We start from the raw sequence: 16,188 nt of genomic DNA, 5'->3' as shown, positions 1-16,188 counted from the left end.
TTCTAAAATATATACATATATGTTTGTGTATTTATATATACATAATAAATATACACAGTACACACACACACACACACATATGTAAACAAAAACTTTTATTTTGGATGAGATTAATCGCGATTAATCGTGATTAATCATTTGACAGCACTAGTAGTATTACAATATAAGATATATATTTTAATGTGATAAAAAATAATAAGTGCGTTTTTTTTGTCTCTAGTTGATCACATGCCTGAACACCGCAGCATGATGGTTTCGTATGCAATGCCGTCTGAGGGCTCAGAGGTCATGCACATTCACCTGAGGTTTCCTGCCTTGCCCCACATGTACTGAGATTTCTCTGGATTCCCTGAATCTTTTCACAATATTATGTAGTTGGTGAAAGACCTAAATTCTTTGCAATTTTGCATTGAGAAATGTGATTTTTGATTTGTTTCCGGTTTGGGGAAGTTCCACACAAAAAGACTGAAACAAATCCTTTCAAAACATAAGGCAGCATTCCAAATAATCCTTATTCGTCAGTTTGACTGAACGAGGTGTACATTTTCCTTTATGTTCTGTTTTCAGATATTAGGAGAATAAGGCAACACTTGGTATATTAATGTGACGTGATATAACAAGAATATCCAAGGAAGAGCTCTTTTCAATCGGCTGCATTCTTTTTTTCGTTTCTTTTGTATTCCGTTGTAACAGTATGAAAAACGTCAACATGTACTGCGTGTTTGTGATCTGCTCTCCCTATTTTATTCATGAGATATCTCATGAACGGATCTTTCGTTTCCAGGTTTGTTTTCATATAGATACTAAACGTAATTGTTGAGCTTTAGGGGTTATCCATGTATGTTGAAAGTAATTTGTTAATGCTTTACACTTTTACATTTCCTTATAAATGATCGATGGTTGAAGGGTGAGTAGAATAACGTCACCTCATTGTATCCAGTTTTTGAACGTGCTTATTATTGCGTTTATAGAGCAAACCTTTTGGTGATTGTGTACAGCTTAATGGAAGTTACTCCCGTAAATCATGGGGTGTAAGAAAAAGGAGGATATTTTTCTTTCAATTTAAATACATTGACATTTCATTTTGTATATTGTAGTGTGTCAACAACAGTGTTGGGCAAGTTACTTCCAAAATATAATACATTATATATTACTTATTACTTCCTTTTAAAAGTAATTAGTTACATTACAATATTACTGTCTCTGAATTGTAATGCGTGACACTACTTTAAAGTTACTTGTGAGTTACTTTCACTTTCAAGCACAAACCGCAATTAGCCTACATTCAGAAATAATAGCGGTAAATAAAGCGGAATATTATAGGCCCTAATGAACAAGCATTAAACACAATAGCAAGCCTATAGGCTATTTTAGTTCTCCTCACTCCACAACAAATCCTTTAAATTGAACTGTATTCAGAACAAAACAAGAATGAAAACTATAAGTTGCTAAACAAGCCAAAACAAATTAATTTAAAGCGAAACTGAAAGCAAACGCCTTTGTTCTCACGCAGCCTACCTCTATCATTCGGCACGGATCCAAATGTTTCCATATTCGCAATGTATTTGAATGCTAATCTATTAGCCTATTTAGTATGTAAACCATGCTTTTGTAGGCTACTTAACGTGCTTTCCGAAAAAAAAAAAAGAAATATCACACTCTTCACATGAGCAAATATGTGCTTGGCCCGAGCTCAGGCTGAACGTCACGGATTATACGGACGATTTTAATTAACCAGTGTATCTATATTTAGTTGACTGTATTTTATTCTGATAATGAACGGCTGCAATGTTTGCAATGCTGTATGTGTGTGCGTGAGGCGTCGGCGCAATCGAACAGCAGAAACATAAAATACATTATTTTAGGATGCGCTTGTCATCTCGGTTTCCTATGCTTGAACTTTTGCAGAGCGCAGCGCCACAAAAATGAACCAAACTCAGCAGCATATTTTACATTATTGTCTTTTTTCTTTCGTTTTGTTAATCTGTTAATTATTTGAGTCATATATTTTGCGTATTAATTCCTTTTATATGTAGACTATGATTTAATAAAAACAAATTGTTCTTTTTTATTTAAACTTAAAGGGGTCATATGATGCGATTTAAAATTTTTCCTTTCTCTTTAAAGTGTTACAAGCTCTTGGTGCATAAGTCTAAAGTCTCAAATCCAAAGAGATATTCTTTATAAAAGTTCAGAGTCAACCACACCTACCTAAAACAGCTCGTTCGAACACGCCCCCACATGTCTACTTCATGATGTGGGAAGATTTGCATAACGCCGCCCAAATGTTCACGCAAAGAAAGAAGGCGTAACTTTTAGTCTCACTGTAGTTTTGTTGACGCTGCAGCCATGACGTGAAGGCGCTGTGTGCTTCGTTGTGAAGCGAAACTACTTTGTCTGGTCTTCCAAAAGAGGATGATATCCCCTCCATCATGTCTAGAGCTGATCTTTGCTGGTCGCTGAGGGAATACATCAACTTTTACCGTCCAGCCCGGGGCAACATGTGGTTGGCGCTCATTCGTCGCATCCGCCGGGCGCACTGTTCTCGACCCCGCCGCCTCAGCTCATTCTATCCCGGCCTCAGCTCCCTCTATCCAGACCTCAGCGCACGCTAGGCCGGGGCTTCCCCTCACGCTAGGCCGCTGTGTTTTTCGTTGTGAAAGCGAAACTACTTTGTTTGGTCTTCCAAAACTTGGACTACAAATCAGTGGTTAAGTTGTATTTACAACACTGTTCCAGATCAGTTTAACCCGAATATCCAGATGTGTGCAGCACATTTTATGGAGGACTGTTTACTGATCCTGGGAGAGTAACGTTAGACTACAATGCCGGCAGTTCTGACTCACGTAAGTACGTTTTCATTTAAAGGATTTGCCACTGATGATTCAAACGCGAGTTTTGGGCAGTAGAGTAGCACTTGTTGTTTGTCATTTCTCTGATCACAAATGCAGACAGAGTTTTATGTTTACGCGGCGCGATGCAATGCAACGCAACGCGTAAAAACACAGTATAAGTCAATAGCTGGCCAATCACAGCACACCTCGCTTTTCAGACCGATGAGCTTTGTAAAAATCGATGCGTTTCAAAAAGGAGGAGAAACAATAATGTACAGTATGTGGAAAATAATGTGTTTTTTTTTTTACTTTAAACCGCATAAACACATTGAATTACACCAAATAATGTTCTTTTTAGCAACATCATATGACCCCTTTAATTTCTGTTGCTTGTCTGCGCTCATCCGCCGCATTTTCTCTTCTCCGACCCCGCAGTAGGCTATGCCCATCTCACAAATGTAGAATCCGTCTCAGTCATCTCAACCATCGAATTACAGCAACAGGAAATAGACAAAGTATTTTACCCGCGGAATTTATTGTCTGGTGCTGTTTTGCGGTGTTGGTAAATTCACCACTTAATTTTGAGTTTAAATATGTTGTTGTAACGTGCGTTACTGAGATTGTAACGAGTAATAATATTACCAAAATTTTATTAGTAATGCGTTATATTACTGCGTTACAGCAAAAAGTAATATACTACTGTAATATCGTTACTTTTGTAATGCATTACTCCCAACACTGGTCAACAATCAGACCCATATTTGAAGAGTGAGCATGTACGTAATTACTTAAGGGACCCTGGAGTAGGATTGTAAGCTGTTTACATTCTCTCTTTCTCTCTCCTGTTCTCTAATCCAGATAAGATTGTAGTGGGCAGTTTTATGGGGATGTTACGCATCTTCTCACCACACCCTGCTAAACCAGATGAGCAGACGGAAGCTGATGCCCAACTGCTGGAGGTTCAGTTGCCTGATCCCATCATTCAAGTGGAGATGGGCGAGTTTGTCTCGTAAGTCTCACGTGCTGTTTCTACCATTATGAGTGACTGTTCAGATTCACATTACAACAATCATCACTACCAACTCAACCACATCTCTACAAAATCATAATCAGCACATTTATCAATCTGAAATTAATCAATCAATCAAAATGATAAAAGTTAGATAAAGTATTTGTTTATTTCATGTCCCATATTTTTCTGAAATAAAAAAATCTAATAAAAGCGTATCAACCACTGGAAACCAACATTTCTTCTCTCTAAATTTTGTTACCTATTCTGGTGTTTTTTGAGGTTTATTTAATTTTTTTATGACGTTTATTACTAGAAATTAAAGAAATCCTAATGTGCCTAATTCTAAACACACACATTCCAAATTATGGTGCAACTACATTAATTATGATTAGTACTCTATGTTCTCTTATGCTGTCTTCACTATGTCTGCAGCAAATGCAGTCAGATTTTCAAACTTGCGAAAGAAACTGTCACTTCTGATTCCTATAATGGAATCTTATAATGGCTCCTTTAAGAAAAATAATATTTTTTATCAATGGTAAATAATTGATATGTTCATAAAAAATACAATTAAATGTCATACACAAATAACAGAATTATCTCCTGTGTTATTTGTTAGATAGTTTGATGACTTTTGCCAGTTTTAATTATACATTTAATATGAAAGCACTAACATCCTGAAACACTGCAGGATTCTTTGGTGCTGTATGTATCAAAGTACCATGCTATTAATGCCTGATATAGTAGCTTATACCATTGTACTTCTAGAATGTTGAGATATGTAAATATACTGTATGCATTTGTATCAGCCTAGATTATTTGCTTTTTTAATTTCTTATAATCATTGCTAATTTGTTTTGTTTCTAAAAGATCTGCCACATGAAAGAGCAGTTGAAATACCTTGGTATTCATTAAGTTCTTGGCATACTGGGACTTTTTCCCTTTCATTTGTGCATATGTTATTCCTAATCTCTCCAATAGAGAACCTTACTTTTGTTTGGCAACACACAGATAATCCCAAGCTAAAACATTGAGGCTTTACTCTCTGCTCAGACTGGCTGAAACAATCACCAATATGTAAACAAGTTGAAGTTCTAATGCTTAACCTGAAGCGGCATCTCACAATATTTAGAAATGTATCATGTTTGAATAGAAGAATTATTCTTCTCTGTAGGTCTGATCTATAGCTGGTTTAAGGCTTTTGACAGATATTTCAGTATCATATTTGATACATCAGGCTTTTATGTCTCCTACAGTATGATAGGAGAATATGGAGCTCATACTCAAGAACAGTATAGCAGACAACTTACATAAAATGTATAAATATCAGTTGTCACATGTATCTCCCAATAATATGACTTTGTAAGATGATATTTAAATGATTACACTCTAAAAAAATGCTTCATCCCAGCTTTGGCTCAAATATGGACTATAGGGCTGTCAAAAAAATTCGAATTTCGAAAATTCGTCGAATTTAAAAGAAAAATCCACATTCGAATGCAAAAACGTTGCATTGGAATTTTAGGTGTCCGTTAAGGAGGCAGCTTTATCAGTGGCGCACGAGATGCGATGGCGATGTAAGTGTCATTGCATTTTAATGTTTTTGTTAACCTGTCCAGTTGAAGCCACTAGATGCGGTGCTGCTGCGTTGTTAATTACAAATATTGTGGGAAAAGAGAACATCAATGCGGAGAAGATCTTGTTTACGTCACAACTGAAACCAAGCTGTTCACACAGAACACATATTTCACGCATTTTCTAGAGGGACATCTATCAGCGTTGCACTCGTGTCTCGCACAAAAGAGCCGCATGTTTAGAAAGTCATATAAAATTAATGCAAGTTCAACTTTGAAAAAAACATATCTTGAGACTTTATGGCAGGTTTTTTCCCCATCCCACTGCAACTCGTGTTTTTAAATGAAAAATGCACTCTGTGTGATCGGCTTTCCGCTCTTTGTATTAAACTATGAATACATACATGATGCTGTTTTGTTTATAGTTGTTTAAGCAACTTAATTATAATTGGTTTATAAACATTCTTTTAAACATTATGCCCTTTTTTCACAGATAGGCATGTTATCTTATGCTTTGAATAAACGTGCGTTAGTAATATTTTGCTCGATGCGCCCTCTTGTGGCCTCAGGAGAGAAGCCAAAAGCTTTTCTTCATCCTAACTGAAATTATGCATTTTATATTCGAATATAATTCGAATTTTTATAATATTTAAGTAAAAAAATTCGAATTTAGTTTTTCAGCCATATTGACAGCCCTAGTGGACTAACCCAACTTTTGGGTTAAAAATTTAATAAAACAATTTAACCCAACAGCTGGGTTAGTCCATATTTGACTTTGAACCATATTATCTTCTTTTAGTGATTTTATGATCAAAGCTCTGTAGTTTTCATGATGGGGGCAAAACATATAATGCAGCGCAATATAATGAACAAAGAAAATGTTCCCCTAAAGCCTGATTTTTAACATTTTAACATTATTTTTCTAAAAAAATATATATGGATCAATCAAGTAAACCTAAGTTGCCTCAGTCTGGTGGACCCTGGACCACAAAATCAGTCATAATGGTCAATTCTTCGAAATGGAGATTTATACATCACCTGAAAGCTGAATAAATAAGCTTTCCATTGGTGTATGGTTTGTTAGGATAGGACAATATTTGGCGGATATACAACAATTAGAAAATCTGGAATCTGAGGGTGCAAAAAAAAATCAAAATATTGATAAAATTGCCTTTAAAGTTGTCCAAATTAAGTTCTTAGCAATGCATATTACTAATCAAAAGTTAAGTTTTAATATATTTACAGTAGGAAATTTACAAAATATCTTCATGGAACATGATCTTTACTTAATATTCTAATGATTTTTGGCATAAAAGAAAAATCAATAATTTTGACCCATGCAATGTATTTTTGGCTATTGCTACAAATATACCCCAGCGACTTAAGACTGGTTTTGTGCTCCAGGGTCACATATATTAACAATGAAAAAGTTATTCTTAAATTTACTTTATAAAAATCAGTAAAGATTTCACAGCAAAAAGACACATGGATCTGAAGGTGGACGTTTTTAGTGTACTACTAAAGGCCGTTTTATAAACTATCAATCAGACAACAGAAGGCATATAGAAGATGCCAGCATGGTTTTGATCAAAGTTTTGATAATGTGGATCATTTAGTGGCCTTAGAATTTTGTGTATCAAATATGATACAGAAGGCATTATAGGGTTAATGTTGGAATTCCTTTGTTACTGCATGTACATCTTTAAAAAGAGCCATGCATTTTTTTTATGAGAGATTTAAAAAAACAAAACAAAACTCCCTTTTCTCCCTTTGTCTTGTATTGTAGTTGTTCAGAGTTGCTCCATCTGGCAGTGCTTCACCCCAGGAAGCTGTCTGTCTATGCTGTGTCAGGTTGGTTTTCCACAGATTCAGACCTACCTTATGTTGTACTTCCTCTCAAATACTGCCATAAAACTTTACATATTAGGGGTTGATTTTTGTTTTGTTTTTGTTCTGAAAAGCCATTACCTCTTAAACATAACTGTACACATGCAGTGGTCATTTTTGTACTTTCTTTATTGACTTTACACTGATATTATAATTGTAGACCAAGGGTTCCCAAAGTGGGTTCTGGGGTCAGCAGCCCATAGCCATGGAGTACATAAAATAATTTTAGGGCCCTATGATTTCCACAATTCAGACAGAATTGCGGAATCCATTCATAAAAATGGAATTTATTTTACGTTCATGACAACCTGTCAAGATAGAAGTTCAGTTTAACTTAAAAAGTCAATCTGTCTTATTTTTATCTGGTCTTCAGATTTTGTGCACCAAATGTATGTGCTCTTGCAGATGTGGTGTTTGCTGGTGTTGGTTTTTTCAGGTACTGCTGGGAATGTTGAACATGGTGACCAGTATCAGCTGCGACTGGTGTATGAACACAGTTTACAGAGAACAGCTTGCAACATGACGTATGGGCCCTTTGGGGGTGTCACAGGTAATTGATATTATCGGCATTCCACACATAATACATCTCATTCTAAAATTTTCAGTGGGTTGAATTAAGCTACATATTTTTTTCTTTTTATATGAAACATTCTCTTCTCTTTGCCTTTTCTGTCTTTATCTTGTGATACATAATCGATCGTTAGTGTGATGGAATAGATGGAATAGTTTAGATTTTTATAATGTATCGGTAAATGTTGAAATTAACATTAGCTAAGATTAAGGGGCATTTCTTTTTATTGTTAATTCAGGTTAATGTAAGAACAAATAGAATGTTACTCATACATTCATTCATATTCACATCATTCTCAAAATAGTTGAAACTTAATGCTCTATTTAGTCTCAATGAACATTTGCCTGTAAATTCGGGGTTTGTTTGTGTGAAGACAGCTGCTTAAAGTTGACCCACTATAAATAAAATAGTAGCACATGTTCGTTTAATAGGATTTTAGACTTACAGTAGTACCTTTTTTTGGGGCAGTTCTCTTATCAACCACATGAAGGCAGCACAGTCTCTATGATGGAGTTCATCAACCAATAGTCACATTGGATCTGCACATGACAGAGCCTAGATAGTATAAAAGGGAGAAGACACAACGGAAATATGAATAAGAAAAATTATATTTCCTAATACGGCAGCTGTAGATATTGTTCTTTTCCCATTCAAGTAGATAGCAGCAATACTTATATCCTATTACCTGCATTTAAAAAAAAAATCCTAGGGATGACAGTGTGAACTGACCTGTCTTAAAGGGACTTTTGTACAGAGCCATCTTTATGTATAACATAGTTTGACTTCTAATACAGATGGGAGTGAATAAATATCATAACACTACAGAACGACCCAGATTTGACACAAACACAATAGACAAATAAACACTGATAAACGATGTTAGCTTGGCTATTCTCTTTGATGTTTATTTCTTATTATTAAAAGGACAGTTCTGACTCTGAATTCTGATTTGATGAGTTATTAGTGCACATTCTGTATTAATTCACCAAGTCGCTTGGAACCATAAACAACCTAGACTATACTAGTTGGAGGAAGACGTGTTTAGTCTTTAGTTATGATAAATAATAAATGTAGCTATTTAACATTGGTGTGTGTGTAATATTGAGGAAATCTGGGCTATGTAAATTTGTTCGTGTTTTTATCTGCACAACAAAGCTGCAAAATACTATTGAGTATGTCCTTCTGTTCTCTTGTCTCAACTGAATATTTCCTGTGCTGTTGTGCAGGTCATCATTTCATCTGTATTCAGTCCATGGATGGGATGCTGATGTTTTTTGAGCAGGAGACTTATGCTTTTGGTCGCTTCCTGCCAGGCTTCTTGTTGCCCGGCCCTCTGAGCTACTGCATCCGCACTGACTCCTTCATCACGGTCTCCTCCACCCGGCAGGTGGAGTGCTACAGGTGAGACTAATTCACTCCCTGACCAATTGTCCATATAGTCACTGGCCATATCCGTCCATATGCAGATTCATTCTTATTGAACGTACAGGATATGTGGATATTCTGTACATTTACTTTTTTATTATTCATTGGTCATATCTTTAAATATAACTTTTAGAGACACATCATCAAGCACATCCTCTGTCTCCACCATGTTTAAAATAAGTGCAGGAGTGTATTAGAAAACAAAATAGGTGAAAGAAATTGTGTTTCAGAAAGCGCATGGTAGGTTAGGCGTAACACTTTTTCCAGCATATCCTTAGAGAAATGTTTTTACATCCGAATGAAATTTCCATTGATTGATCGCCACTGTTTATTTTTGCTGTGTTGCTGTTCTCCTTGTGGCAAATGATATGGGTCATGTTTCATTTCCAGACACATTTGGTATCCGTAAGGGAGCGAAGGTAATATAGCACAATAAAAGAGGAAATAGCTTTTGATGATGGTGTCAGATTTACATACTCAAAACGTTCACGATTAAATATTATAAGTTATTAATTATAGTGTTGATATGATAAAGAAAAATCATAAGACTATGTTTTTTTTATATATAATGTAAATTGTGACCCTGGAGCACAAAAGTCGCTGGGGTATATTTGTAGCAATAGCCAAAAATACATTGTATGGGTCAAAATGGATTTTTCTTTCATGCCAAAAATCATTAGGATATTAAGTAAAGATCATGTTCCATGAAGATATTTAGTAAATTTCCTACTGTAAATTAGGGGTCGACCGATATGTGTTTTCAGGGCCGATACCGATTATTACAGATCAAGTAGACCGATAACCGATATTTTGAACCGATATATATGTCTGGTGTAAAAATGAAAATTAATGTCAAAATTAAGAATAACAAGGGCTCTGACAAAAACTGCCTTCCCTGGTGTTGGTTGTGTAGTACTCCCACACTGCACTTCTTACTCTAGTCTTCCTCTGTGCATCCATCTACAATAACGGTAATATAAAGAGAGAGAGTTAAAAGTGGGGCCACTGTATGCTTCATGATTAAGCCTATGAATACTGTACTACAGCTAAACAGCTTGGGTAAATGTAAGTATTTGGCTTCAATAATTTACATGTTAGAAATGTATGTGTAATGGCATAACCTCTCATAATTCCTCATTAATTCTTTTCTGATGGCTAAAACATAACCTACAATAGTAGAGGTGACTATTCAATTCATCATCTAATGCACATCAATGGATTCACTTAAAAAAAAATGTATATAATAAGTGTAAATAATTTAATTGTCTTCATAGCTATATTGTAGAAGTTGTTAAGAAGACTGCAACTATTTTCATGAAACTATAACACTAATAGCCTTTTACAGGCACACTTAGTTCAATAGCCTATTGAAACGTCTTGGCCTATGTGACACTAGACATTTCAATTAGTTTTAGTTTACAGTACAGTGCAAATGAAGGCATAAATCAATTTAATTTATCTTTTAATCAAATGAGAGTTAAACTCTTTATTTTTTGGCAAACAAAGGGTTTACTATTAAAATTAAAACATGGAAGAAATAGCGTATTGTGTGATTATTCTTTTAAACAAAAGTTGTAATAATTGTTGTAGTAGTATTATGTATGCCATTACAGCTCGGACTTGCTAAAAAAACATGTTTTGGTTCTGATTATCATGTTTATCGCGCTGAAATCATGCGTTTTAAACCATATGAGTTTAAACTTCTGATATATGGTTTTCTGAGCGCACACATCCGAAGCACACGCACAGAAAGCGGCTATCACAGCATGTGAGTACTAAACTAAGTTCTTATTCACACACAAGTTTATGTTAAAAACACACATGAGTTACAAAAAAACAGTCGGTTATGTCTGTGAAGGTAAACAGCTGGGAAATAAATCGCATGTTTATTTTAGATCTGTGTGGCAGCAGCAATATACATGAAATAAATAAATGCACTGCTCTCTTGTCTCCTCTGAGGCTGTGACTGTAAATAGTGTTCTGTGCTCGTCTGTGCAGCCAAAGAATAGTTAGCTTACTCAAACTTTTGCCATGGCATTAGAACTAGTACGCCGTTGTCGCTTGTGAAATCAAAATGACAGCGCCGTGGGTGTAAGCTTACAGATTAAAGGGGTCATATGATGCGATTTAAATTTTTCCTTTCTCTTTGAAGTGTTACAAGCTCTTGGTGCATAAAGAAGATCTGTAAAGTTGCAAAGACTAAAGTCTCAAATCCAAAGAGATATTCTTTATAAAAGTTAAGACTTTACGATGTTAAGACTTTAAGACGTCACGATGTGGGAAAATGTTCATAACGCCGCCCAAATGTTCACGCAAAGAAAGAAGGCGTAACTTTTATTCTCGCTGTAGTATTGTTGCCGCCGCCGCCATGTCGTGAAGACTCTGTGTTTCGTTGTGAAAGCGAAACTACTTTGTTTGGTCTTCCAAAAGAGGACGATATCGCTTCGTCATGCCTAGAGCTGATCCGTGCTGGTCGCTGAGGAAATAACATCAACTTCGCGCTGTGGATCGCCGGATCGGCTTTCACCGTGGACGAAGCGTAGTCCAGCCCGGGGTCGTCATGTGGTTGCCGCAAGCCCGCCGGCTCGTCGAATCCGCCGGCTGCCGCTCACTCTAGCCCGCAGGGGGTTACGTGCGCGATGCAACGCGTAAAAAGACAGTATAAGTCATTATAATCCTTGTATGCAATGTATCTGGTTATAGACACTTAATTAAACTAATAACATAAATAAATTAATAACATAACTTTTAATAAAATATTTTTGAGCTTGACACATGACAACAAGAGATGTCCAAATGGTTTTTAGACAATAAACTTTCTCTGCATGTAGATAAAAATTAAGCCATTCTTTTTGCTTTTTTTGGTTAAGATTAATGATATTGTAATAGAGTCAAAAAATTTAGTAAATTATTTGGGTTGTTTAATAGATAATACATTAACCGGTGATTTTATGGCTAGAAAAGTATTTACGAAAGTTTGTGGTAAAATTAGGTTTTTAGCGAGGCAAGCTGACTTATTGGATGTTTATTCCTTCAGATTGTTGGCAGGGGCCCTGATTCAGCCCTATTTTGATTATGCTCCCTCTTTCTGGTAAAGTAGTTGTTGCCAGGATATGAAAGATTTTTACAAATGGCAAATGGCTCAAACCAAATGAGTGAGAATTATAGGTTCATCCTCGAACACATTTGCATAGTGAATGTTTTAAGAAGTTGGGTTTGTTAACTGTGGAAAAAATAGTTTTTTTTAAATTGGGTATGACATTCTTATGATACAGTGTCAATAAAGGGAATAAAAGGCTTGGGGAGTTGTAAAAGAGCGGTAAAAAATGGCTGTTTAGTGATGCTAGTTAGCATGTACTGTAGGTGTAAATTGTTTCTAGTATGTTTAGATATGAAATTGTGATTTCTATTTTTAAAATTAGTATTTGGTTAGGAGATACTGTTTTTATTTCTTCTGTCACTTACATAGCCTCTATTCTTTATATTAAAAGCGAGGACCGCAATGGACACAAGCCAATGGCTTTATTGTGTTTTTTTTAAGAGGCAAAACTTACGGACTGCAGCTTTAATTCAATTTAACAAATCGCATTGGTTCTTGCATGTCAGGCAAGTTCAGTTGAGTTTCCAATTACCATATTTGATGTGCTCTATGTATGTGCGTTGTGCAGTATTTATATATGAATCAAAGATTAAATTAAATCTGTTCATTATATAAAGTGATTGTGTCTCTTCAGAAAACTTAAAATTAAACCGCTTGATTCATATGGATTATGTTTACAATGTTCTTTTGAACGACAAAGTTTTGGGTGAAACAGTTCTGTGTCGAAGATGAATGAAAGGCTTATGGGTTTGGAACGACATGAGGGTAAAATGATGATAGAATTTTCGTTTTTTGCTGAACCTTTAAGAAGGAAATATGATCTTCACAATCTGGCTAAAACTGTTGAAAATGGAGATCTGAGCTGAGACAGCAGAGCCTTTGATTCTCTTAATACTCCTCATGACCTGCTGATAGCTTTGGAGGACTGTCAGTGATTTCTGAATACAGTTCCAGACATGTGTGCACACACACGCACACTCCGAACATGCTCTCAAAGCTGAATAATCACTGCTGTGTCTCATTGCTATAAACGTTTCCCCAGACCCACCCAACATTCCTAGAGCAATTCAGTAGAAATTTGGGGTCATTTTGCAAATTCAAAACCGGATTATCTTGTTCTTTTGAGACAAAACACTTTCCAAGAATAGGGTACTAAATTGACCTAGAAACTCCATCGAGGAGGTCCATCATCCACTTCAAATATTAAATGAATGGTTTTGTCTTAGGTTTGTTTTATATAAGGTTTTTAAACCTTTACAACCCTTCAGCAGGTCCTTGGACATGTCTATAACATAGAAAAATAGTAAAAATAATTATTATCTAAAACTAAATAATTACAAAAACAATTATTTGAATATAATTTTAACAGATTATGTCAGAATTAGACACTTTTGTATAATTTTATAGTGCGTTACCTTTCTTGTTGAAAAGGTCATGGTAAGGGTCATGGGAAATGGACTGAAACAAGAAACTTTCAAGAAACCTTCAGTGCATCATTGTTCTGGTGAAGTGAATATTGAAGCATTGAACAATCTCCAGTGTCTCTGTGCTTAGATTAATTGGTGCAGTTAACATCATCTTCTCTTTTAAACGCAGGTATGAGACACTGGCTGTAGCCACAGATGCAGACACCAGACAAGACTCTGATCAGCAGAGCAAGAGCTCAGGGAAGAGACTGACGGTGTGTTTCCTGCCGATTGAAAGTGCTACTGTTTTCAGTTTGAGTATTTGCCTTTGGATATGACTGTGTGTATGTTTGTCTTCAGGCTGACTGGACACTGGTGTTAGGAGAAGAGGCTCTAGATATCTGTGTTCCCAACACATCTTCAGTGATGTCCTCCATCTTTGTGCTGGGGGAGAGAAATTTCTTTTGTCTCAAGGATAATGGTCAGATCCGCTTCATGAAGAAATTGGAGTTCAACCCCAGCTGTTTCTTGCCCTACGGATCAGGTGATCTATACTGCCTTTAACTCGTCATGCTGTGCTGTTTAAAGGGTTAGTTCACCCAAAAATGAAAATTCTGTCATTGGTCCTTGGACATGTCTATAACATAGAAAAATAGTAAAAATAATTATTATCTAAAACTAAATAATTACAAAAACAATTATTTGAATATAATTTTAACAGATTATGTCAGAATTAGACACTTTTGTATGATTTTTATAGTGCGTTACCTTTCTTGTTGAAAAGGTCATGGTAAGGGTCATGGGAAATGGACTGAAACAAGAAACTTTCAAGAAACCTTCAGTGCATCATTGTTCTGGTGAAGTGAATATTGAAGCATTGAACAATCTCCAGTGTCTCTGTGTTTAGATTAATTGGTGCAGTTAACATCATCTTCTCTTTTAAACGCAGGTATGAGACACTGGCTGTAGCTCCGGATCTGTTTCCGACGTTGTTGTGATTTGATCTGAACAAAAACAGCGTATTCGTTTGACGCAGCTGACACAGAACAGCATACGCTGTTTACATCCAGTGGATATTCTCCAAAATGGCGCTACAGGGTGACGCGGAGGAGATGAATTGTTGAATAAAGTTGTTTTTTTTTTTCTTTTGCGCACAAAAGGTATTATCATAGCTTCGTAAAATTATGGTTGAACCCCTGATGTCACATGGATTATTTTACAGATCTCCTTGCTACGTTTCTGGACTTGGGAACATTTCAGTTGTATTGCTGTCTATGCAGGGTCAGACAGCTCTCAGATTCCATCAAAAATATCTTAATTTGTGTTCCGAAGATGAACGAAGGTCTTACGGGTATGAAACGACATGAGGCTGAGTAATTAATGACAGAATTTTCATTTTTGGGTGAACTAACCCTTTAAACTTCTATAGCACATGGTAACCCACGCTTGAGAATTAATCTCTTGAATTGATGATTCAATGATAAATACTTTTTTTTAAGTCAGTTTTTCGCGTTTTATCATTGCCCATATCAATGAATGACAATGTTCACATCGGAAGCGTGATGGCTGACCCTTTCTTTCATTTTGGCCACAGAACGGAGATGTGTATATGTGTGTGTTGGTGAGAGGGGTGTTAGCTTGTAGGAAAGTGAGAGATAGACGTCTTCTGGTGGTTTGGAAGTGGATGCAGTCTATCATTTAACTACTGAATTGACTCTCCATGTGAGGCCCAGAAACCACAGACCATCTGAACACACTTCCTCCTTCATACTCAGCTGTCTTCTCTCTGGCTTTGTCTTCAGTTTCTGAGGGTTCCACCAACATCCTGATGTGTAACCATAACAACATGCTGCTGGTGTACCAGGATGTGACGCTGAAGTGGGCGTCCCAGCTGTCATGTGTGCCTGTGGCTGTACGTGTCGCTAACTTCCCGTAAGTGAGCGCTGCCCAAATTAATCTTTCCTGTCTGTCCTTAATCTCCTTAACATCCATTCTTAGAGTTCTAAGTTAGACTGAATATGAGCTGCTGTGTGTGGTATATGCTATCATTCTCAAGGTTGTGTCTGCGCTATGTCTCTTTAAAGCATTCAGTGTTTGTGTGTTTGCTTAGAGTGGTTCTCATATGTAGAGGTAACAGATACGTCTGTAGAGAGAGTGTTTAACTGCACTGGTCTCTCTGGCCATCCTGCACAGGTCACTCACTCTGCCATTGTCCATCCTGTCACTCTTCTACTGGCCTCACATTAAAAGAGCTTCTGTCAGCACCACCTAAATGAGCTGATGTGCTTGTCTTGGTTCACGTCTCTAGCACACACACACACACACACACACACACACACACACACACACACACAAACCCACACACCCCCTCTCTCTCAA

The 16,188-nt window shown here is 36.4% G+C and overlaps 1 protein-coding gene across 2 annotated transcripts in view; it reads left to right on the top strand.

Moving 5' to 3' along the window:
- Window positions 1–246: 246 nt before the first annotated feature.
- LOC107581692 (protein PTHB1-like) overlaps window positions 247–16,188 on the top strand; it is a 42,317-nt gene continuing 26,375 nt past the window's right edge. For both annotated transcript variants that reach the window (XM_016267314.1, XM_016267313.1), the window contains exons 1-8: window positions 247–326; window positions 3,693–3,843; window positions 7,207–7,271; window positions 7,744–7,857; window positions 9,105–9,279; window positions 14,000–14,084; window positions 14,170–14,353; window positions 15,612–15,741. In XM_016267314.1, the coding sequence (XP_016122800.1) occupies window positions 3,716–3,843; window positions 7,207–7,271; window positions 7,744–7,857; window positions 9,105–9,279; window positions 14,000–14,084; window positions 14,170–14,353; window positions 15,612–15,741 (881 nt within the window). In that variant the 5' untranslated portion in view covers window positions 247–326; window positions 3,693–3,715. The remainder of the gene's footprint in view (window positions 327–3,692; window positions 3,844–7,206; window positions 7,272–7,743; window positions 7,858–9,104; window positions 9,280–13,999; window positions 14,085–14,169; window positions 14,354–15,611; window positions 15,742–16,188) is intronic.

The sequence above is a fragment of the Sinocyclocheilus grahami genome, unplaced genomic scaffold (assembly GCF_001515645.1).
Source record: "Sinocyclocheilus grahami isolate Dianchi unplaced genomic scaffold, SAMN03320097.WGS_v1.1 scaffold37.1, whole genome shotgun sequence".
Taxonomy (NCBI): Eukaryota; Metazoa; Chordata; class Actinopteri; order Cypriniformes; family Cyprinidae; genus Sinocyclocheilus; species Sinocyclocheilus grahami.
This window is presented reverse-complemented; position numbering and strand designations above follow the sequence as displayed.